At 47.8% G+C, this 25,062-nt stretch overlaps 1 protein-coding gene across 9 annotated transcripts in view; it reads right to left on the bottom strand.

The window, feature by feature from the left end:
• Window positions 1-25,062, bottom strand: part of AGPS (alkylglycerone phosphate synthase) — a 133,401-nt gene that overhangs the window by 10,296 nt on the left and 98,043 nt on the right. For 4 of the 9 annotated variants that reach the window (XM_005300458.4, XM_005300459.4, XM_065560798.1 and 1 more), the window contains 3 exons: window positions 23,809-23,898; window positions 9,827-9,926; window positions 9,177-9,234 (listed from right to left, as the gene is read on the bottom strand). In XM_005300458.4, coding sequence (XP_005300515.1) covers window positions 9,177-9,234; window positions 9,827-9,926; window positions 23,809-23,898 — 248 coding nt within the window. The other 5 variants (XR_256300.4, XM_005300460.4, XR_010591323.1 and 2 more) reach the window with 4 other exon arrangements.

Genomic DNA, 25,062 nt, shown 5'->3' with positions numbered 1-25,062 from the left:
TACATAAAATCCCACACAAAAGATTATGTTAAAAGAACATTAAGATTGCAAAGTCAAGCACTTAAAAAGTTAGGAGACGCCAGAATTAAGGTTGCCTGTGAAGTGACTTACCTAACATCACATAAGAACTCTGTGGCAAAGGCAGGGAGAGAATCCATTTCTCTATGACAGCATTCAACTGCCTTAACCATGAAACTGTCCTCTTCCTGCTATCCCCTGCCTCATTTTCTACACATCATCCAGCTTCTGCACAGATTGAAGTAGGGTTCTTTAGACAATAGCCTCCTAATTCACAACCCTAATTCATCCCCAGAGCAGGTCCATCCTGTGCAGTAAACGAGGTAGGGATCTTGAGGAAAAAAATAATAGTATCATGTAATTTTAAGGACTACATCATAATGCATAAGCATATGGGGGCCAAATTAAAGTTGTACAGGTGACCTTAATTCTGGCATTTCCAAACTTCTGAGTGCTTGACTTTGCAACCTTAATAATGTTCTTTCAACACTGTTTGTGTGTAATCTCCTAGAAGTTTAAAAAAGTAAATTGTAAAAACAAATTCCATCAGTACTGTGTGTGGCATCATATTGACACGCACATGGTTCATCAGCAGGGTTGGAACCTTTAGATCCACAGAACAGACCTCAGACACTTGAGCTAACGGAGCAACTGATACCAGTAGTGAGTTGTCATCCTCTCTGTTGGACCAGCACTAGAGGGAGATGAGACACACACTGTCAGACACACACTGTTGCATCCGAAGAAGTGAGGTTTTTACTCACGAAAGCTTATGCCCAAATAAATCTGTTAGTCTTTAAGGTGCCACCAGACTCCTTGTTGTTTTTGTAGATACAGACTAACACGGCTACCCCCTGATACTTGACACTGTCAGTGGGTTTCAGTGATTTTTGCTGATAGCAAAGGAATGGCAAGACTCAATTTTGGGTTCCATTCCAAGTTCTTGGGATTGTGGGAGATTGTGCACTAGTGTGCAGACTTGTGTTTCCCCTCAGGCTTGATCCCTTTTGCCCTGTCCCTCTTCCCCAAGCATGGCTCCTTGCCCCAGTCCCATTCTCCTTGCTACCCCAGCCTGCTTACCCAACCAGTCTCCCTCCCTCCAGCCTCGCTGTCCAAGTCCCAATCCACCCCAATTCTCATTCTCCCCACATCCACTCCCCTTGCCCAGTTCCCCTGTTTCAGCTCCTCATCTGATCAATCTCTTCTTCCAGTACTTGTCTCCTTCCCTGGGCTCTTCATCCAATCTCAATCTTCACTTCTCCATGGCTCTTTGTTCTAGCCTTTTTGCCCAGCCAATCTCTGATTCTTTCCCGGCACCCCTGCTCCTTGTCAGGTGTCTCCCCTCCCTCAGTTCTCTGCCCATGCTGCCTCTCAGCCTCCTTGTCCAGCCAGACCCAGTCTTGCTCTCTCTCCTTAGCTCCTCATCCAATTTCACTGTCGACCCCAATCCCATGCGTGTATCATTTCCTTCACAGGCTCCCAGTCTGAGCTTTCCTTCTCCCCCTCAGCTCTCAGTCCCAGTCTCAGTCCTCTCCCCCATGTCCAATTCCAGTCTACTCTTTTCCTTCCCACCGACCAGGCTCTTGTCCCCCCCACATTCAAAATCAGATTGTTTTCGCCTCCACACTGCCTGGGCAGGGGAAGGTCACTGAGAACACAGACGAGAGAGACTCCCTGCTCTAAGACCTGGTGATCAACCTCACCCCAGCCTGGAGCAGTTGAGAGTAGTCATTACAGACAAAAATCCAGCTTTGCTCTTGTAGCTTTGGGCTGGAGCATGCCAGGTTGCAGTATGGGAATGGCACATGCACAGTCCGGTCACAGGTAGCAGGTGGGAGGGGATAAAACATGCTCAGTCACTCCATGGGGATAGTGCATATGCAATCTGGTCAGCATTAAGAGCTGTGAGAGGCTCAAGCATGCTCAGCGAGGATAGTGTCTTTGGAGACTTTAGCAGCCAAAATCAAATAAATCTCTACTACGCATCTGCAAACAGAGATTTCTAAGGCTTGTAACTTGGGCAAATTTGGGAGGTATTTCATGAAGATACCAAAAGGCACATCTATGACACAAAGAACAACCCCCTGCCAAGTTTCAAGTACCTGTACCAAAGTATGGGGGCATTAGAGAATTTCAAAGAAAAGGTCTCCAGAATTTAACATTGGCAAAATATTTTTCCTCTACCCTTGTTCTTAAGTGTCTTAATCATTTGGTTGAATTGTTAAAAAAGAAAAAACCTCAAAAGCCTTCCACTTGAAGATGATGCCAACCCAGAAAATTTCAACCCAAATGGTTAAAATTTGGCAAAATTATAACCAAACTGAATAAAGGGTCTTTTAAGTTGGGAAATATTGGGCAATCTTAATAATAGGGGGCATTATTAGCTCCACCAATAAGTAGAACGCCAAACAAAATTTGAAACTGTTTAAGTGCTCTTAATAAATAAGAGTCCTGTTAAACAGAAGAAACATTTATATAAAGATACAAGTTGAACAGGTTTTAAGATCTTACTATACTTAACCAATTTTTTCTACTAGCCTTCCATAACTGCTGTTCTTTGAGATATGTTGCACATGCCCATTCCAATATAGCTGTGTTTGTGCCCAGAGCTCAGTCACCAGAGAAAATTCCCTCAGTGGCATCTGTTGAGTCAGCTCCGGTGCCCCCTGGTGCCACACACTGATAGCGCCTGTATAAAGGGGCTGGCCAACCCCAGGCCCCCTCAGTTCCTTCTTTCCAGCCAACTCCGATAGGAGGGGTAACAAGGGCAGGTCTTGGAATGAACAACCTTATGGAAGGTTATTAACCGTTTTTTCTTCAAGTGATTGCACATGCCCATTCCAATGTCGGTGACTCCCAAGCAGTTGAATAGGTGGTGGGCTCAGAGTTCAGACAGGCTTGACTGCAACACAGCTCGACTAAATCTGGCATCATCCTGGCTTGCTGGGCGATGGCATAATGAGAAGAGATTGTATGCACCAACGATCAAGTTGCAGCTTTGCAAATGTCCTGAATAGGAATCTGTGCCAGAAATGTCATTGAGGATGCCTGTGCCCTCATGGAGTGAGCAGTTGGGATAGGTGAGGGAGTTCATAACATGCGAGGATATTTGATGCGATCTATGAGGAGATTCTCTGAGCAGACACGGGAAAACCTTTCATCCTGTCTGCTACCGCTAATAGCAGCTGGGTGGACTTCCAGAACAGTTTGGTCCTTTCTATGTAGAATGCTAGCACATATTTAACATCCAATGAGTGAAGCTTTTGCTCTTTCCTGTTTGCACGTGGCTTCTGGTAGAAAACGGACAAGATGATAGCTTGATTGCTATGGAACTGAGAAACCACTTTCGGGAGGAACGTGGGGTGAGGACGCAACTGTACATTATCTTTAAGGAAAAGAGCGTAACGGCAGTTCTGAAGCGAGAGCATGGATCTCTGGATTCTCTCCTAGAAGAAGTGATGGCCACTAAGAAGGCCAGTTTCCAGCAAGAAACATGATGCTATCAGCTTGAATGGTGGGCCCATAAGCTTTGATAAGACCAGACTGAGATCCCACAAAGAGACGGGCTCGTGTACTTGGGGGTACATCCTCTCTAGGCCCTTAAGGCAACAGACATCTCGTGTGAGAACACTGAGGGTGAAAAGCCAATATTGCTGCCAGGTGAACCTTGATTGACGAGATATTCAAACCCTGCTGTTTGAGGTGTAGTAGGTAGTCCAGAATGAGCGGCAGTGACTAAATTGTTGGTGAGACCGCCCGGCTGGGAAGACCAGAGGAAGAACCACTTCCACTTAGCGAGGTAAGTGGCCCTGGTATAGGGTTTCCCACTACTTAACAGGATCTGTCAAACCTGCTCCTACGAGGCCCACTCTCCTGGTTTCAGCCATGAAGCTTTCAGGCCATCAGGTCGAGGGAGCCAAGATTTAGGTGGAGATGACCATGGTCCTGAGAGATCAGGTGCAGAGGAAGTGGGATGGGGGTCGCCATAGAGAGATCCAGCAGGGTGGTGAACCAATGCTGGTGGGTCTATGCTAGGCCTATCAGGATGACCTGCACTCAGTCTCATTTGATCTTTAGCAGGACTTTATGTACGAGTGGAATAGGAGGGAATGCATAGTATAGGTGAACCTTCCACAGAAGGAGGAAGGCAGCTGTAAGTAACCCCAGGCTGTGAACCTACAGCGAGCAGAACTGATGACACTTCCTGTATTGGGTCACGAACAGTCTACCAGGCGAGTCCCCTGCTGCTAGAAAGTGTCCTTCATGATATCCAGCAGAAGTGACCACTTGTGGTGATCAGAGAAAGACCAGCTGAGGCGATCCACCAGTTTGTTCTGTGCTCCTGGTAGGAAGGAAGCCTCAAAATGAATCAAACAGGCTCTGCGAAATTCCCACAGCCAAACTACCTCTTGACTTGGTGTGTGGGGAAGCAAACCCCTCCCTATTTGTTGATATAGAACATGGTTGTCGTGTTGTCTGTGAGAACCAAGACATTCTTGCTCACAAGATGAGCTAGGAATAGCCGACATGCCAGATGGACTGTCCTGAACTCTGATGTTGATGTGCAGAGAGAGCTCTTCCTGAGACCAAAGGCCAGAGGTGAGCTCCCCAGCCTAGTGCTGACACATCAGAGACCAGAGAAAGTTACAGCTGGGGCCAAGAAAACAGGGATGCCTGCACAAACCACCAGTGGATCTAGCCACCAGTTGAGGGAGGTGAGACCTGGGGGAGGAATCATGAGGATTGAGTCCAGATGGTGGCGGTTTGGAGAGTATACGGAGACCAGCCATGTCTGGAGAAGCCTGAGGTGTAGTCTTGCATACTGGACCACATAAGTACATGAATAGGGCCCTACCAAATTCATGGTCCATTTTGGTCAATTTCAGTTATAGGATTTTAAAAATCCTACATTTCAGTTTCAGATACTTAAATCTGAAATTTCACGGTGTTGTAGCCATGGGGGTCCTGACCCAACATGGAGTTGTGGGGGTGGATGGGGTGGGATTGCCAGGCTATTGTAGGGGGGTCACTGTACTGCCACCTTTACTTCTGTGCTGCTGCCTTCAGAGCTGGACTTTAAATCGGCAGCTGCAGAGCTTCCTCTGGCTGGTGGGAGGTTCCTGGAGAGGGGTCTGACCCGGCCTCAGGAGTGGCCCGGGCGGAGTAAGAGTAAGTCCTGTCCATGACTAGCAGCTGCAGCCCAGTACACAGTAGGAGCCCCCAGATGGGTGCCCTCAGCCTGCCCCTCCCGGACTTCAGGCTCAGCACCTGGGAGTTAAAGGGACCTTGGGCAGGTTGGGGAGGGGGGGCGAGGTGACCACTGCACCCCTCTGGCCACAGAGTCCTGGATGGTCGCTCACTCGCCCACCTGTAAGGCCGGCCCTGACCTCCCATGCCCAAAATTGATGACCCACCTGCCCCTATACCAGGTCATCCTCATTTCTGCGCTGATGATGGTAGCAGCACTGCCAGGCAGCAGCCATCTGTGAAATCTGGTCTCCTCTACGATAGCCAGATTTCACAGGGGAGATCAGATTTCACGGTCCATGACGCGTTTTTCATGGCTGTGAATTTGGTTGGGTCCTATACATGAGGCCATGGGTCCAGCAGCCTCAGGCAAGATTGGGCTGTGGTAACACCAGGTGCTCTTTGAGACCAGTAATTGCCTGGAAATGACCTTCTGGGAGGAAGACCCTGGCCTAGGCAGAGTCGAGCATTGCTCCAATAAACTCTACCTCTGCAGTGGTATGAGGATTAGCAGGCCTAAGGCTTGGAAAGAGGACTGAATAAGAAGGATGCTGAGCTCTAGACCAACCTTTGATCAGCCAGTCATCCAGATGCGGGTAAAGTTGCACCCCTTGCCTCCTTGGGAAGGCCTTCACTACAGCTATGTACTTTGTAAACACTCCTGGGGCTGCCAACAGGCCAAACAGGAGGACTGAAAACTGGTAGTGCATGTGGCCCACAACAAACCTGAGGAACTTCCTGTGTCCTCAGACGATTGTGATATGAAAGTAAGTGTGTCTTAAATCGAGGGTGATGTATCAGTCCCCAGGACCCAGGGAGGAAATGATGGAAGCCAGTGAGACCTGTGGAACTTTAGCTTCTTGAGGTAGCTATTGAGCTGGCACATGCCTAGAACAGAGTAGAACCCATAGCCCCGTAGGTTCTGTGAAACCTCTTCTACAGCGCCAACCTTTAGGAAGGACTGAACCTCCTGGGCTAGGAGTTGCTCATGAGAAGGGTCCCTAAAGGGATGGAGGGGAAGGATGTATGGGAGGGTAGAACTGAACTGGGGGGGGGGGGGGGGGAGGAGGGGATATCCCACCTCAACCATGCTCAGCACCCAACAATCCATGGTAATACAGAACCATATCCGGAGGAAGTGGAACAGATGATCCGCAAACACGGGGGAAAATAGGATCCTGGAACTCAGACTGGTACAACATCCTTGAGGGTCCCATCAAAAGGCCTGCTTGGAGCCCCATGAAATGTCTGGGAGGGGCAAGCATTGATCCTGAGGAAGTGGGGGCAGAGGTCTGCATCTAAAGCCCTATTCCCTTTCCTCTGTGGGTCCTGTTGGGTTGACAGAGGGAAGTACCGGGAGGATTGCGGAGGCCTACAGTGCCTCCTCGGAGTCACCGTGGAATACAAATCCAGGGACTTTAGGGTTGCCATAGAGTCTTTCAGACCAGTCTGCTCTGAGACGAGCAAAGCACTCTCAAAAGGACAGGCTCTGAAGCATTTGTTGAACCTCCTGCCGGAGGCCAGAGGATTGGAGCCACGAGCTCCACTGCAGAACCACGGACCTAGTGGCCAAATTAGCTGCATCCAGGGCCGCTGCATTCCAGTCTGGCCTCATGCAGGAGCGAGTCCTTAAACATTGACATGGAGTCCCATGTGTTGAAGTCATATCTGCTCAGGAGCGCAGGCTGGTTAGCAATCTTGAGCTGCAGACTACCAGTCGTGACCTTCCTACCAAAATGGTCCAGCTTTTTTCAGTCCTTAGCTTTGGGACTCGCCCCTTGCGACCACTGTCATTCCCGTTGGTTGACTGCAGTGACTTCAAGGGATCCAGGGGGTGGGGGTGGGGAAGCGTATACAAGAACTCATATCAATGAGCCAGGACAAAGTACCTCTTTTCAGTATGCGGTACCACTTTCCTGGTACTCGGCACAAGCCTTGGTTCTGGAATCTGGATCGGGGATTACCCAAAGGGGTGGTGGAGCTCTTCTTTCCGAGGCCATCAAGTAGGAGCGCCTCAACTGGGGTCCCTGCACTGGGGGGAAAAATGCCCACGGGTTCCAAAACAGCCACTGCATAGGCACCAGCCAGTGACCAGGGGCCCGAGTACCAGAAGGCATCACTTGGCTCAGGTCCACTGCCAGGTAGGACAAACAGGAGTGCGAGGGTTGACTCCTGGCACAGGAGAAGTAAGATCCCACCTCCGACTGACAACGAGGAGTCTGCCTGGCGACCATGGCAGAGCGGATCCCACTATTGCTGCCGATGGATGCAGAGAAGGGAGGACCGAGATGGGGCTATCATGGTTGGCTTCCCTTTAGGTGGCACCTGGCACCATCTATCTCAGTACCCAACCATAAGCGGTGGGTGGGCATTCTCTTCTGTATGCTGGCACTGACCCTACCAACTCTTGTACTGCTGGTGAGGGTGACACCGAGAGTGAGATCAGGTCCCTGGCTACAGCAAAAGTCTATGGTGTGGATGGCATCACAATAGTGCCAGCACTGCGCTGAACCTCTGGTGTCAACGGATCATCCAGTACTGGATTTAATGGTGCCCGCCTTGGAGTTGGAGTCAACAGCAACGACTGTTGGGCTGCCAGAACCAGGGAGTGGCCTGACCTAGGTTGCACTCTGCACTGGTCTCTATGCCTGGCTGTCCTCTGGGTTGGGGGACATCCTCCCTCGGTTGGCAGCTTCTTTCTTTCTCTCTCTTCTTGCTTGGTACCAGGGATGGCGAACAGTGCTGAGACTCCTGGGCGGCACGAGAAGCGCTCCTCACAGAAGCTGAGGTGCTTGGTGTTGAGTCCGACTGGCATGGGTCCAAGGAAGTTCACAGCGCTGCCTCCATCAACAGTGACTTCAGCCCCTCCTCTGCAAATTTTGAAGTGATGCCCTGTGTGAGCTTCACTCAAGCACTTCAGGCAACTGGAATGCAGATCGCTCAGGGGCATAGCCTTGTTGCAAGAAGCACAAGGCTTGAAGCCCAGCAACAGAGGAAACTCCGCTAAACTGAAAAGAATAACTAACAACCAACAGAGTAAGAATGATACTAATGGCAATACAGTTCAGAGAGAACTTGCAAGAGCAAGGGAAACAGTTCCAGCAACCGTCGCAGATAAGAAGGAACTGAGGCAACGTGGGGTCAGCTGGCCCCTTTATGGTGTCGCTGAGCACCACAGGGACCAGACCTGATGGATACCACGGAAAGAAAAATTTCTGGTGATTGTGCTCTGGGTCTGCACACACCTACATTGGAATGGACATGTGCAATCACTTGAACCCATAACCTAAGCCTCATTTTCTTTTACTGTTACAATGTACTATATACCCAAAGCAGAAAATATTTTCTACACTATAATCATAACTTTTCTACCCATAAAAAGGTCTGCCAGGAAATCTGCCACCATCAACATTAACAAATATTCTAGTGGAATTTAGGACTCAACAGCATTAATGTAGATAACAAAAGCGAGAGGTTTTGTAATAGCTTTCAAGAAAAACAAATTATAATCCTACTACTTCATGTACATAGAATCTCAAAATAAATCTAAAAATCTTTACATGTGCTTGATCAGCATAAGCCACTTACAAAAATATGGGCCAGTCAAATATTATTGTTATTCTCAATCATATGGGAGATCTCTTATCAAATGTTCTGGGTCCCCAAGAATGTACTGCATGTAAAATGTGTAGCACCATGATCCAGCGTCAAGGCAGGCAAGACCAACCAGGCTTCCCCTAGAACTCTCATAAAGGAGCAGGGGACGGCCTACAAGGAGGATTTTTGGGAGTAATTTCAAGTAATGTCTCTGAAAAATTCTTCCAAGTTTAAAAAAAAACAAAAAACTATGCAGAAAATATTTTGTAATAAACCATATAAAATAGATAAACATTCAGAACTAGAAACAATACCTCCATGGTGATGTGACAGACTTCCTCCATTGGCGAGGATTTCCTCTCTAGCAGCTGTCTAAATTGAAGAAAACATTTAAAAATGTTAATTAAATGCAAAGTTTGGTACATTATATGATTCTGACAAGAATTGTATACTAATTATTAATATACGGTACACATAAGAGTGTATTTTCCTGTTAAACTTACTCCACTTTTCCCCTAATTGGAAAAAGGCACTCGTATTCCAGAATAAGAATATCCACATGGGGGTTTATACAATAAAGCTATTCTGGAATTATTTATTTTACATATTCTGGAATAGTTATCCTGGTGATAAACTGAGGTATATTATGATAAATCTCCAAGTCTAGACAAGATTTTACAGTCTTCGTATTATTCTCTACAGCTCAGCAACCGGAATGCAATTTTACTGTTAGAGCAGGAAGATATATTATCTGGTAGTGGAGAATAGAAATACTAATAGATGGGAAGAAAACTCCAAGGCTAGGAAGGCATCCTGCAAACAGTGCTAAATAAGATCACAGTGCCTCCCTGCATGAGAAGCCAAGGAGCCAATTATCAGAGTCATAATATACTACGTTAAGTCCTGTTAATCATATTGGATTTAGCACTTAAGATGAAAATGAAGTTATTCATATGTACATTACCTCAATTTGTTCATAGACATGAATAGGGTCACTAATTCCCCTGTAGTTAAAGGCAAAATAGAAATAGACACATGCACCTGCGTCGTAAGTCTGTGTCACCCTGTTGAAGAAAAAAATGTGTTAGAAGTAGTACTACACTGTCGTATAAGCTACCCAGCATTTAACACTAGCTGATTCACAATATTACTCTAGATCTCACTAATTCCTATGTTAATTATTGAACAATGCTTTGTCTCATTTTTATATTGAAGAATCTGGATCTATTAAACTACCTTTGCCACCTCTGCCAAACAGATGGATGAGAAGGCATGAGGGAAAAGTTTACACTGTAGTTTTAACCACTATTTCTAATTACATTCAATTTCCTCCACTCGCCCCCCTCTCCCCCGCCTTTTAAGCCAAAACACCAAAAATTTCTGTTGAGAAATAAAGCCTTTACAATGCTTAATTTTGGCATTTTCACAGCACTTGCAGCAGTTCTTATATAACAATAAGAAGAGTTATTCGGTTCCTTGTTGGTGATGGCATTATGTTGGTACACAAGCATCAAATATGGAATGCCAATTTTTGCTTGTAAGCAGAAGACACGAATAAAAATACATGTGGCTAGAAACAAGTTTGTAGCCTGAAGAGTTAGGTTTCATTTCCTTTTCGTCAGGACAGATAACTCTGTGCATTAAATAGCAACTGAAATTCATGTGACCTTAGCATTTATGCACTTAGGAAAAAAATAGTAAATGGACAAAATCTACAGAACCAAGAAGAGCACATACTTTCCACAAAATTGAATGAAGGGCATCACTGAAATATCACATTCTCGGTAACGAATGAATGGTCAAGAAACATGTAGTTTATACCGCATCTCCACTTAACTCATGGTATTCATCTAATATACAAATTAGGAAAGCACTTAAGTAACAAATATGTCAAAGATCAAGGATATGGCTCTGGTTAAGGAGGATTTAACATCCCCTAGGTCAAGAATCTTTAATTGAAAACAAAAGATTCTTAATTAATCAAATTAATCAAAGCCAGATAAAGTTCCAACAAACTATATTATAGCAAGCATGACACGAATGCAGAGGAAATACTACTTAAACCATGAGACATAAATCAAGCACTATGATGGTGTATCTAAAATTGCAAGTGTACATAGTTACATGTGTATTGTTGTGCCATTACCCCCTACCATCCTGAAGCAGTTCCTGAGGGACAGTCTAGTGTGAGAAAGCTAGCATGCAATGAGGAGTATGGGTATGTACATGCCTCCGCTGTGGCATGGCTTTGTTCCTGTTGTACAGTGCAGCGTGGACGGGGGCAAGGAGCGCATAACAGGTCACAGGTATCGATAGCCCTCCAGGCCCATTTCCACAATGCACTGATCGCTTTGCTGCCTGACCCTTACCCAAAATTATAAAAGGTCTCTGACTCGCTGTCGCCAGAGGTACTAGCAACATGCATTGAGCATTTTCAATTCTCCTTTGAACTATACTGATTAGCACCAGTGATCACGGAGCATATTCCAAAAGCTGCCACCTGGTCTTGAGAGCACATCTGGGTGCTGAACACTGCGTGTTCAGAGTACACTATCCTCCATGACTTCACAAGTACCAGCAGGAACATTCACCTCTACTGGGAGGTCTCACCAAGACTGGAGAAGGCAGGCGTTCACTGGACTCCATCCCAGTGCCAGGAGTACATGAAGGACCTCAGGCTCCTATATCAGAGAGTGACCGACTGTTGCTTGGGGAGAGGACCGCATATGCTCTTGCTTTGAGGAACTGGACCAAGTGCTCTCCAGGGCTGCAAGTACTGAGCCAGAATTCAGTCATGAACACTGCCAACCACATTACACAATGGGACACTGATGAGGGGCAGAGCACTGAAGCAGCAGGAACCTCAGAGGAAGCTCCGGAAGACCTAGAGGAAGAGGAGCAAGTCACTCTGCATCTCTACTCAGGTGACTCAGCTACAGAAGCCCACCCTGAAGAGGACCCATGCAAAAGCAGGAACCAGAAACCAAGACTGATGAGTTACAATACACCCTCACTCTGCCCAAAAATATTCTCCCGCTTGCTTCAATAATACATTCCTGAAACCAGTCCCTCATCACATTCCACCCATGCTCCATTCCAGCATGATCCCTGAGCAAGACACGGCTGTAAATTATTTTATTGAAATCCAATGAACCACCATAAAGCATTTAGCATAAGCGATAACAGAATATTAATGAGCCATCAATGTGCTTGTGTCTTCCTTCTCTTTACAAATGGGAGCCACATGGAAGGGGGTTGGTGGGGCCACTTAAGTCCAGGAATGGAAAGGGAAAAATGTGTCTGAAGAAAGTCAGAGCAGTCTATTCACTCCATGACCATTTCAAATGTTTTGTACCATTCCCCCGTACTCGGCATCTGTCCTGTCCCCACGCTGAGCCATTCTGCAGAAGCGGGGGTGATGAACAACCCACTCTAAGGGCTCCACAAACATCATCCTGTGTCCCTTAGCAGTGGAGAAGCAACTGGCTTGCGGTGTTAATCCAAAAGTTCAGGGAAGAAAATAAAATTTGTGGTGCTACTCAGTTTCCGTCCCTTTCAATGCTGCTTTCTGGACAAGGGGGCCAGAGTTTCTGGCAATGCAAGAGAGGGTTGGGGGGCAGTTGTGATTCTCTGTTCCTCTTCCATGGAAATTCTGTCTGCTAGCTTAGAATAGTTTAGTTAATTTCCTTTCAAAATTGCCATCCAGTCATGTAAGCAAAATTTAGCAAATCTTTTGTATAGCAGAAATTCAAGCGGATTCTTTAACCAGCAGAGCAAATGTGGTTGGTCCATCTTCAAAAGTTAACCAAACCGCTCCACTCAGCAATATGTAGCAGGGTCACCATTAGCAGAAACATCTTTCTGGCACAGGTGGCTGGGTGTCCTCCACAGAGCTGGAAGGCCACTTCTTTTTTCCGTTTATAGCAAAACTGCTGCGTTCTCCAAATGATGGCCAGCCTTTAAAGAAGAAAAAGGTGACTGGTAATGTTACCTTTAAAGGAACCAAACCCTACCGCAGGTGGTCCATTGAGGCATTGCACACATTAAAACATCTTTAATAAAAGTAATGCAAGTATCTTACCATTTGTATCCTCAGCTCTCTCCTCATGGGCAGCAAAAGCAGTCTGAAGGAAGGAGTCTAAGCATTCCTGGGATGCTAAAAAGTATCAATATTGGGGCCTTCAGCAGCATGGTTACTTTGTGCATGGGGATTTCTTAGGTTTCTTCAAAGAAGAAATGAAATATTATGCTGCCTTGTGTTTGACTTGACAGGACATTCCGATGCTGACAGGGAACCCATTCAGCCAGGAGAGGAACCACAGAGACAGCAGAAGATGACACTGAAGGACTCTGGAGGACCTGCTTGTTGGCACAGACAGAAGGAATCAAGAGCAGTTGGGCTTCCTTAGGACAAGGGAGGACTGGACTCTGAGACAGGATGAGCCATTCCTGCAAACGGACAGACAACACAGGCAATGGAAGCATGCAAAAAGGGAAGGGGATCATGCACTCACCTAGTCCAAATGGTGGCAGAATGTTTTCAGAGCCTGCCCTGTGCTATTCCTCTTCCAGAGCAGGCACCTCCCCACCCCACACTACTCTTCCTCCGGCTGCTGCAGCCATGGATCCCCTCCACTGCTCCCCACTGCTAGGGAGGAATATGCTCAACTCCAGGAACAACATGCTTTGCCGACCCCACTTGCAGAGGAACCCTCCCAGAGCATGGAGAACGGAGAGGAGCCTCATCCTGTCCCTGTAGCCCAGCTTGAGCTCAACTCCCAAACCCCATGCAGAAGACATCCCGTTTGTCCCCCTGCACAATAATCTGCAGCCATTCCCTCTCTCAGGGAGAGGGAATGGAGAGAAGACATTTCCACAGACATTAATGTTTGCCCATTTCCCTGGTGGGAATTCTTTTTGTTCAGTTTTTCCTGTTAAAAAAGTTTTAGATCCTATGTTCAATATATGTAAATAAAAGTTACTGTGCATTTCACTTGTGTGTGCACTTTGTTTCCTGAGTATGATTAATGTGATACTCCCTAGAGGTTCGGGATGGGGTGGCAAAAGTCTGGTGCCATGGAAATGCAAACAATTTTATCTGTCCCATAAACCCATTCCTCCCCTGCCTATGAATTTGCCGATTTTTTAAAAAGGGGGTTCTTGACAATGAAGTAAGCCGTGACATAACTGTTGCCATCCAAAGAAAAACAGAGCAGAATTTCACTGAAATATCTTTATGACTTTTTTAATAAGTGACAATACAGAGGAAAGAAACAAAAGTAAAACAACACTGAAGATATCGGACACTGAGGGTGCTTTTATCACCCCCACTCCACCCGGCCATTACCAGTGGCAACCATGGGATTGCTCATGCACAGCACTTGATAAGTGCTATGAGCAACCCTGCCAGAAAACATTGAGGAAGGAATGTGTAAATTCCCTCCCAAAACTTTAGATTTTTTAAAAATTACTTTAACAATGCCTAAATGGGGTCAAGTTGCCTGTACAAGCTTGGGGAAGTAGTTCTGTCCTGTGCACACTTGCTGTGGAAGTATTCCCCTTTAACCTCACATGAACTATACAAAGCACTGCACGCCACTATAATCTGATTTGCATTAACCACATTGCCATCCAGATGGGACAGAAGCACCTTCAATGGGATTTCAGACACCCAAAGGCACAGTAAACCACCATTCTGTAGCTACTAGGTCTGTAGTTGAATTTCCTTTTACTTGGGTTGGCAATGTTGGGGTAAGGCTTCATGAACTCTGGCAGGAGAGAACATGCAGGGTCCCCGCCACAGCAGTGTCATCTTGGGGGAATAAAGTCCCTTCTTCCACCCACCAACCTCCAACTTCTTGAGCACCCTGGCATCACGAACCAACCCCTGTGGACCACTAAGCCCTGAAGAACCAGTGAAATGGTAACCTTCGCAGTTCATCTATTCATTGGCCCCTTTCGGTGGGCTAAGTATAGGGATGTGTGTTCCGTTGATGGCTCCAGCATAGTTCAGAAAACCCATCCTCTGAAATTCTGCTATCATTTCAGGGACTTCGGTTATGGCAACCACCTGTTGGTAGATCTCAGTATCGATATCCTCACAAATCTGTACAACCACCACCCTGACAGTTGGCTTCCCAACCCTGAGCTGGTTTGCAACTGAGAGGCAGCTGTTGGAGGTTTGCAGCTTCCACTTCTGTATCAGTATGGGTTTCTGAAAATGAGTGGGACAGCACTGGAGGGCTGGTGCAAGCTCTTTGCACAACTGGATTAAAATCTGTTTCCTCATTCCAAAATTCTGCAACTATGGTTGTCATCCCAGGTTTCCAAGATGATTTTCCAGGACAAGAAGCAGTAGTCCACCCTGGACATACTGTTGTGGTCCTGGCATCCAAAACAGATGTTCCATGGGATCCAAGTGCATTTTCATTCCCCCTCTGGGTCAGCCATTTTCACCATCTGAAATCTCTCCACACCAATTCCATCCAGTATCTGGTATTGCGCTGCACAAACATTTGTCCAGTAAGCTATAGCAAGAACAGATCATCCTCATTATGGATGTGCTTCATGTCTCCAATGCAGTTTGGCAGAAGGGAGAGCTGACATGGAGCTGACATCGTCAAACGTGTGAAGGCAGTGTACAGTTCCAGCAACATGCAACAAGGCACTTTCTAGAGTGTCTCTTGTGATGCACAAGATTCTGGGATATTGCTCCAAAATGTCACGTACCAAAAAGGTGCAGTGTGGATGAAGGACTATGCCAGTGCACAGCATACAGCCATGCTCAGCACAGCATATGTGAACACTCAGTGCAGGTATGGGGTACACACTTTAACAGTTCATGGACAAGTAACTGTGTACACTCGCAAGTGCTGACATAGACTAAATGTTTAATGTTGGACAAAGAAGGTCATGGTCTCAGCCCCAAGGAGGTCATAGTCTAAACTGGACAATACAATTAAGAGTCATTAATGACAGGAATTGGAAGGTCCACTCTCCAAATGCTGCAGATGTATAACTAAGCTTCTCTGACGGGTTATCGACGTAGATGCTTTGTAAAAGGATTGTATTATGGAGGGATCTGCATGAAAAGATACTGAATGGTATCCTAGGAGAGGCATACTGCTCCAAGCATAATGGCACTGGAAAAGTAGGGTAACAATGCTTGGAGGAACGTTTGGCCAGATAAGGAAGAAATGAGAAAGATGTAGGTGGGAACCAAGCACATCAATAAAGCTTCTCTCTATCTAGATTATTATGACCCTCCCCCCCCCCACGGCATACCTATGAAAAGATGCAAAGACAATTAACTACACCGCTATCTCGATATAATGCGACCCGATATAACACGAATTCGGATATAACGCAGCAAAGCAGTGCTCCGGGGGCACTGCGCACTCCGGTGGATCAAAGCAAGTTCAATATAACGCGGTTTCACCTATAACACGGTAAGATTTTTTGGCTCCCGAGAACAGCGTTATATCGAGGTAGAGGCGTAGTTTCTCAACTTATTTTCCCAAAGGTCATCATATCTCATGAACACTGGGCCCATCCCATGAGTGATGGAATGTAATTAACTTATTATCTAGTTACTGAAATTAGGGTTGTAAGAATACAGTAAAAACAGATTCCTGTATGTGTAATTCACAAGGTGCAAAAAAGAGGGGCTATAAAAAGCAAGATTTTCTCAGTTTTTTATAAACATCCACTTACAGGTAAATACTGGAGGCTGTTTTAACTGAGAACATTTACAGAAAAATCACCTGTGCTAACAGAAGGTCAGTGGAATCAACATTAGTACCTCTGGGAACCCTACTGAAGACAATACTCCCACAGACAAACCCATTTTAATTAGCTCTGTTGAAAGTTTAATAAAAATGGTTGAAAAAACAGGTCTAACCATGGGAGCATTGCATTCCTTTGTCATATTCCATGGAGAATTAACAGTTATGAATTGTCCATGGTAACTATAGAGAGATGGTTGATATGGCTATCAGAGTGCTACACAACATAGCCCTTTATTTCTAGCCCCTTGATATTCTCAGGTTACTAACATTTTAGATATGATAGAACAGTAATGACCTGCATAAAATACTGCTAACACTAAGAGTAGGCTGCATCAATTGCAGTTATTCACTTTAAAAATATAATCTGTTTTACGTCACTTCATTAAAACCAGTTGAGACAAAGGATTTAGCCGAACAGTTCGAGTTAACATTTCCCCTTAGAAAAAATGTTTCTCAGTTTTAAATACCTATTTTCGTAGCTTGCTATAATTTTGAATTTTAATTCAATGAACAAGAAGTTAATTTACATTTGTTTTCTCACACTATTTAAATTCATTTCTTACAACTAGTCTTAAAAATTTTGACCTGTCTTCTACTCATTCTTCATGTCAACCAATCCTATGACTGTTAGAGAGTTTAAGGGCTCAAATCTATCTTGTTATACTTAGCTGCCTAGTGGATATACAGAAAATAAATGTCAGAATACTAACCAAGTGCCACTATAAACTCTTGAAGTGATAAAAAACGGTTACTCACCTTCATAATTGTTGTTCTTCGAGATGTGTTGCTCATATCCATTCCAATTAGATGTGCGTGTGCCGCGTGCACGATCGGAGAATTTTTCTACCCTAGCAACACCCGGTGGGTCGGCTGTGGAGCCCCCTGGAGTGGCGCCTTCATGGCGCTGGATATATACCCCAGCCGACCCAGTACCCCCTCAGTTCCTTCTTGCCGGCTACTCCGACAGAGGGGAAGGGGGGCGGGTTTGGAATGGATATGAGCAACACATCTTGAAGAACAACAGTTACAAAGGTGAGTAACCGTTTTTTCTTCTTCGAGTGCTTGCTCATATCGATTCCAATTAGGTGACTACCAAGCCTTACCTAGGCGGTGGGGTCGGAGAGAGACATCGCTGTGTGTAAAACCGCTGATCCGAATGCAGCGTCATCTCTGGACTGCTGTACTAGCGCACAGTGAGCGGCGAAGGTGTGTACCGATGACCAAACCGCCGCTCTACAAATATCCTGGATCGGGACATGAGCCAGGAAGGCAGTCGAGGAGGCTTGGGCCCTCGTGGAGTGGGCGGTGAGGCGCGGTGTCGGGACACCGGCCAGGTTGTAGCAGGCACGAATGCAGGACGTAATCCAAGAGGAGAGACGTTGTGAGGAGACCGGTAAGCCTTTCATCCGGTCGGCCACTGCAACGAAGAGTTGTGTCGACTTCCTAAACGGCTTTGTACGTTCAATATAGAAAGCCAGGGCTCTGCGTACGTCCAAGGAGTGCATACGCTGGTCTTGACGGGTAGCGTGCGGCTTAGGATGGAAGACCGGGAGAAATATATCCTGGTTCACATGAAAAGGTGAAACTACCTTGGGAAGAAAGGCAGGGTGGGGGCAAAGCTGCACCTTGTCTTTATGGAAAACTGTATATGGAGGCTCAGACCTAAGGGCCCTGATTTCAGAAACACGTCGTGCTGAAGTGATGGCTATAAGGAAGACTGTCTTCCAAGATAGGTACATGAGTGAGCAGGTAGCCAATGGCTCGAACGGGGGCCCTGTGAGCTTGGAGAGAACCAGGTTGAGATCCCACACCGGAACGGGTTGGCGTTGCTGTGGGTACAGTCGCTCTAATCCCTTAAGGAATCTAACGACCATTGGGTTAGAGAAGACCGAGGAAGCGGGTCCGCCTGGGTGGAACGCCAGTATAGCGGCCAGGTGAACCCTGATTGAAGATATCGCCAAGCCCTGCTGTTTCAGGGATAGGAGATATTAGAGCACAAGGGGGATAGACGCCTGCAAGGGGGGCGTGGCTCGCTGCCCGCACCAACAGGAGAAACGCTTCCATTTGGCTAAGTAGGTGGTCCGTGTAGAGGGCTTTCTACTTCCCAGCAGAATCTGTTGCACGGAATGCGAGCATTGCAGCTCTGTCCGATTCAGCCATGGAGCATCCATGCCGTGAGGTGGAGCGACTGCAGGTCGGGGTGACAGAGTCGGCCGTGGTCCTGAGAGATCAGATCTGGGCAGAGGAAGCGTGATCAGTGTTTGAACCGATAGCTCCAGAAGCGTGGTGTACCAGTGCTATCTTGGCCAAGCTGGAGCGACTAGAATCATACGTGTCTGATCTCTGCATAGCTTGAGCAGTACCCTGTGGACCAGTGGGAATGGAGGAAAAGCATAGAACAGCTGGTCCTTCCATGTTAGAAGGAAAGCGTCCGACAGGGAGCCCGGAAATCGCCCTTGTAGGGAGCAGAACGCGTGGCACTTCCTGTTGGCTCGAGATCCCCACCTCTGGAAGATGGAATAGATGATGTCTGGACGAATCGACCACTCGTGCGTCTGGAAGGACCTGCTGAGATGGTCCGCTAGCGTGTTCTGGACTCCAGGGAGGAACGATGCCGTGAGATATATCGAGTGGACAATGCAGAACTCTCACAGGCGGATAACCTCTAGGCATAGGAGAGACGATCGGGCTCCTCCTTGCTTGTTGATGTAGAACATGGCCGTGGTGTTGTCGGTGAGGACTGACACGCAACGGCCATGGAGGAGACCGAGAAATGCCTGACAGGCTAGGTGCACCGCCATCAGCTCTCGAACACTGATGTGCAGAGCTAGTTGGGATGCGGTCCACAGGCCCTGGGTATGGTGCTCCCCGAGGTGAGCGCCCCAACCTAGAGATGAAGCGTCGGTGACCAGGTGCAGGGAGGGCTGTGGGGCGTGAAACGGCACTCCTGCGTAAACCTCCTTGTGATCCAACCACCAGGTGAGAGAGGTCAAGACCGAGTTTGGAACCGTGACCACCATGTTCAGGTTGTCCCGATAAGAACGGTACACCGATGATACCCAGGCCTGAAGTGGGTGAAGCCGAAGTCTGGCATGCCTGGTTACGCAAGTACAAGAGGCCATGTGACCCAACAGGCCGAGGCACGTCCTTATTGTGGTAATCGGGAAGGCCTGGAGCCCTTGAATGATGCTTGTGATGGTGTGAAACCAATTGTCTGGTAGAAGAGCTCAGGTGAGTCTGGAGTCTAGGACTGCCCCGATAAACTCTATTCTCTGGGTTGGCTCCAGAGTGGACTTCTCCTTGTTGAGTAGGATGCCTAACTCGTGGAATGTTTGTAGTATTATCTGGACGTAGGCTTGAACTTGCTCCCTAGTGCGGCTGCGCACCAGCCAATCGTGTAGATACGGGAACACCTGTATCTTTTGCCGACGAAGGTATGCTGCAACGACAGCCATACATTTTGTGAACACTCTCGGAGCGGCGGACAAGCCGAAGGGAAGGACTGCAAATTGGTAGTGCACCCTGTTTACTACAAATCGAAGGAAGCGCCTGTGTGGGGGGTAGATTGCTATGTGAAAATATGCATCCTTCATGTTGAGGGCGGCGAACCAGTCTCCAGGATCCAGGGAAGGGATGATGGTCCCCAAGGAGACCATGCGTAACTTCAACTTTACTATGAATTTGTTGAGTCCGCGTAAGTCTAAAATGGGTCGCAGACCCCCTTTTGACTTGGGGATCAGGAAGTAGCGGGAAGAAACCCCCCCTGCCCCTTAACTCTGGTGGCACCTCCTCTATGGCTCCCATAGAGAGGAGGCCAAAAACCTCCTGTATAAGGAGATGCTCGTGAGAAGGGTCCCTGAAGGGAGGGGGGTGGGAGGGGGGGGAACAAAAAAAAAAAAAAAAAAAAAAACTGTAGAGCGTATCCCCTCTCCACCGTGCGAAGGGCCCAACAGTCTGATGTTATGAGGGACCAAGCACGGTGGAAACGGGAGAGGCGATCCCGAAAGGAAGGAGATGGATCCTGGGTAGTGGCTGGGGCGCTGTCCTCGAGCGCACCTTCAAAAGTTTTGTCTAGGACCTGAAGGTGGCCTAGGTGGGCCCTGGTTCTGACCGGGTTGAGGGGCGGTCGACCTTCGCCTACCACCTCGTCCCCGCCTTCTGGCGAAGTCCTGTCTCGGACGAGGCGGGGGAGGGTAGAACCTTTGAGGCTGGGGCCTAAAGGGTCTGTGCTGGGGCCCTGGGACATGCATCCCCAGGGAGCGCATGATGGTTCTCGAGTCCTTGAGGCCCTGTAATCGAGAGTCCGTCTTCTCCAAGAACAACCCCTGGCCCTCGAAAGGTAAATCCTGCAGGGTCTGCTGCAGTTCTGGCGGCAAGCCCAAAACCTGGAGCCAGGAGACGCGTCGCATGGCGATGCCCAATGCTAGCGTCCTGGCGGCCGAGTCCGCTATGTCCAAGGAGGCTTGTAAGGAGGTCCTAGCCACCTTCTTACCCTCCTCCACTAAGGCCCCTGAACTCCTCCCTTGAGTCCTGGGGAACCAACTCTTTGAATTTACCCATGGAGTTCCATGAGTTGTAACTGTAGCGGCTCAAGAGCGCCTGTTGGTTCGCGGCTCTGAGCTGCAGGCCCCCCGCCGAGTACACCTTACGCCCGAACAAATCGAAACGCTTAGCATCCTTCAATTTGGGCGCTGCCGCCAGCTGGCCATGATGCTCTCTTGCGTTCACCGAAGACGCAACCAGTGAGCACGGTGGAGGATGGGTATATAAGTACTCAGTCCTTGGAGAGGACGAAGTACTTCCTCTCTACCCCTCTGGCTGTGGGTGGAATGGAGGCAGAGGTTTGCCATATGGTAGTGGCATTAGCCTGAATCGTCCGAATCAGTGGTAATGCCATCCGGGATGGGACATCAGCCGACAGGATGCTCACCACCGGGTCCTGCACCTCTATCATCTCCTCCGCCTGGAGGTCCATATTACGCGCCACCCTACGTAATAGGTCCTGGTGGGCACGAAGATCTATTGGGGGCGGGCCCGAGGCTGTTGTGCCCGCCACCGCCTCATCCGGGGAAGATGAGGAGGATGCCTCCGGGGGCAAGGGGTCCAAAGAGGGGTCCTGTTCTAAGGGTCCCTGAAGCGGAGGATCCCCTGCCCCGGGGTCCATGGCCTGAGGTGGTGTAGGCACGGGAGCCTCCATGCCCCCTGGTGGGGGGCGGGAGATGGTGGCCTCCGGGACTCTGGGTTCAGAGCGTGCCGAGTGAGAGGCTGATGGTGGAGCCCCTTGCGCCTGGTGATATGCCCACGGGGTCCAGAAAGACCAATGCGTAGGGTCCTGCGTAGGGTCCTGCGCAGGGTCCTCTGTCCCCTCCTGCCAGTGACCCAAGTCAGTGGCAGCCTGATCCTGAGGAAGGTATGCTGATCCCGAAGCCCCGTTCGCTGATCTCGAAGGCCAAGGCGGTGCCGAACGCGGCTGAATGGGCTCAGTGTGATACGGTGCCAATTGGTGCCGGTCCGTAGGCAATCGGTCCCTGCGCGGTGCTGGTGAGTGGTACCATGATCGGGATCGGTACCGCTGGCCAGGTCGGTGCCGAGACACGGATCTGGACCGAGACGAGGACGACCGCCTGTAGACATGGTACCGGGAGCGGTCCCTCGAACTGGAGCGGTGCTCGTACCGGTGCCGAGAACTACGTCGTGACTCTGATCGGTACCAATGATCCTGACGGTGCCGAGACGTAGATCAGTGCCGTGAAGAGGACCTAGGCCGCGAGTACGACTGGTGCCGGGGTGAAAGTCGGCGCCGGGACTGCGAGCGGCGTCGGGACCTGCTCCGAGACCTGGAGCGGTGCCGCGAGTCCACGCTCGGAGACGGCAGGCGTACCAGGGCAGGCTTGCCCCTGGATTGCACTGTGCGAGGAGCGGGCGGTGCCGCGGGTTGAGATGGCGCCGGCTCCGTGAGCGCGATAAGGTCTTTTGCCATCGCAAAGGTCTCCAGAGTCGACGGGAGACAGGGCTCCACCACTGATCGAGGTGGTGAGCCAGTCCGCACCGGACTCAACGGCCCCGGTACCGGAGTCAACGGTGTAGCCGATATCTGCGACTTCTGGCGCTCTAAAGTCGGACGTGGCTCTACCACTGGTACCGGGGGAGCTGGCGTCTGCAGGACAGCAGTCCCCTGCGTCTTACAGGATTTCTTATGCCCCGGAGACAGGGAACAGCGCCGGGGCCCTTGTGGCGGCCGTGGTGCCGAAGGAGGCCGGTGCCGTGAGGCCTTATCTGCGTCTGCTCGCGGTGTAGTACCGGTCGGTGCTGCAGGGGTGCTGTGCACCGAGGCGCTCGGTGCCGGAACTTGGCGCGCCGAGGGAGGATCTGGGCTAAGTGCTGTCTCCATGAGGAGCTGCCTAAGCCTAAAGTCCCGCTCCTTTTTGGTCCTTGGTCTGAAAGCCTCACAGTTCTTGCACTTCTCCGTCTGGTGGGACTCTCCTAGACACTTGAGACACTAGTCGTGCGGATCTCCCGTTGGCATAGGCTTAGCACAGGACGCGCACAGCTTAAAGCCAGGAGCCTTGGGCAAGAGCCCGGCTATGCACCGGGGGGAAAAGGGGGAGAAGCCCCCTTAACCTCTGCTAACTATTTACAACTATTTAACAATGAACAGGAATAACTATCTAAAGACTATACAACAACTATAACTACAACTATCTACAAGAATTGACAGGATAAGCTAGGGAGAGTGGAGAACAGCTATGCCGCGCTCCACAGTTCCAACGACCGTCAGGGGTGGTAAGAAGGAACTGAGTCCTGGGTCGGCTGGGGTATATATCCAGCGCCATGAAGGCGCCACTCCAGGGGGCTCCACAGCCGACCCACCGGGTGTTGCTAGGGTAGAAAATTTCTCCGACGATTGTGCACGCGGCACGCGCACACCTAATTGGAATCGATATGAGCAAGCACTCGAAGAAGAACTAGTGAATAGGTTAGAGAGCAAGATCATTAGTGGATGCACTTTAAACTGTGCCACTTGGCTAAACTAGTAGTAGGTTAAGTTATTATCTATTGTGTATGGAAGTAGTAGTAAAAAGAAGTAGTAGTAAAATTTACTTCAGCTGCTGAAAAACACATCCCAGAACTATGAAAACAAAGTTGATGTGCGTCTCACCTGCAGGTGGAAAATGGAGCAAACTGGACACCTTTTTCTTTGCATTCTCTCACTATTCTTTCCTTTACATTCCTGCAGAGGTCTATAACCCTGTAACAGAATATATAGTTTAAAAAAATAAAACCAATTAAAAAAATTTCCTATGCAGTATTCTATACACTAATTTGTCTTCAACTAGCAATATTCCTTTTTTATAACATTTATGGCTCTAGTTTAAAACTCACATACAACTACAACGATCTTCCTCACTAGTCCAAAACAATACACTTTAATAATCACAGTTTAGGTTTGGTTTCATTTAAATAAAAAGCGTAAGAAAAAAAATGCCCATCAGACCTCTATAAAAATAATGCTATTCCTCTTCTGGGCATCTATTGGGTGACGAGTTTATAATTTTGACTGTACATGCTAGCTCCTGAGACTCTGTATTGTTTTTTCAGAGGGCATGCAAGAGGACTGTACTATCAGTGAAGAGGAATGTGTTGGATATTTTCTTCTGAGCTGCAGTGGGACAAAAGTGTTTGGCACGGTAGCTTAGAAAACAATTCAAAATAGAAGCATGTACACTAAAAGCATGTACACTATGCAATACTATAGCCTTTTGATATGTTGCAAGGCTGAGAAAGAAGGGATTCCTCCAGATGTTGAAGATGTGTATTAATTTACCAGCTAGAATCTTATTAAAATTATAATTTGGCACTAAACTATTAAAATATGTCATAAAACCAGTGATATTTAATTTTACTTAATTTTATTATTGCATTTCTCTGGGACTGATCCAGGTGCATTCAAAACTTTGAAACACAATTTGAAAGGTGGGTTTTTTCATTTAATTTAAATCACTCCAGGTAGGCTCTCTCACACAGAACTAGAGAGATGCTATTTAACAATTGTTTAATTTAGAAGTTTTATACAGATCTGTATTTGGAAAAAAATATTTGGATTTGGAGGGAGGAATGTTTGAAATTAAAATAATTTTGCTCAAAATGTCTTCTATCAGCTAATCTACAGTGTGACCCTGGTAGAGACTCTGAAGGAAGGTACAGGTCCCAATGCCAAAACTGGAAATAAGGAGTTAGTAAGTGAGCAGAATGAGTGAAAAATAGGTTTGAATCAACAGATGTAAAAACCTGTTCACTCTGCTCTGCTCACAAAACTATAAAGGGGAAAATGAGAAAATTAATTCAGTGACTGGATACTTTGACACTAGCTGAAAATTAAATTTCTGTAAGGGAGTTATAAATAATTAACTTT

This window comes from Chrysemys picta, chromosome 11, assembly GCF_011386835.1.
Source record: "Chrysemys picta bellii isolate R12L10 chromosome 11, ASM1138683v2, whole genome shotgun sequence".
Taxonomy (NCBI): Eukaryota; Metazoa; Chordata; order Testudines; family Emydidae; genus Chrysemys; species Chrysemys picta.
This window is presented reverse-complemented; position numbering and strand designations above follow the sequence as displayed.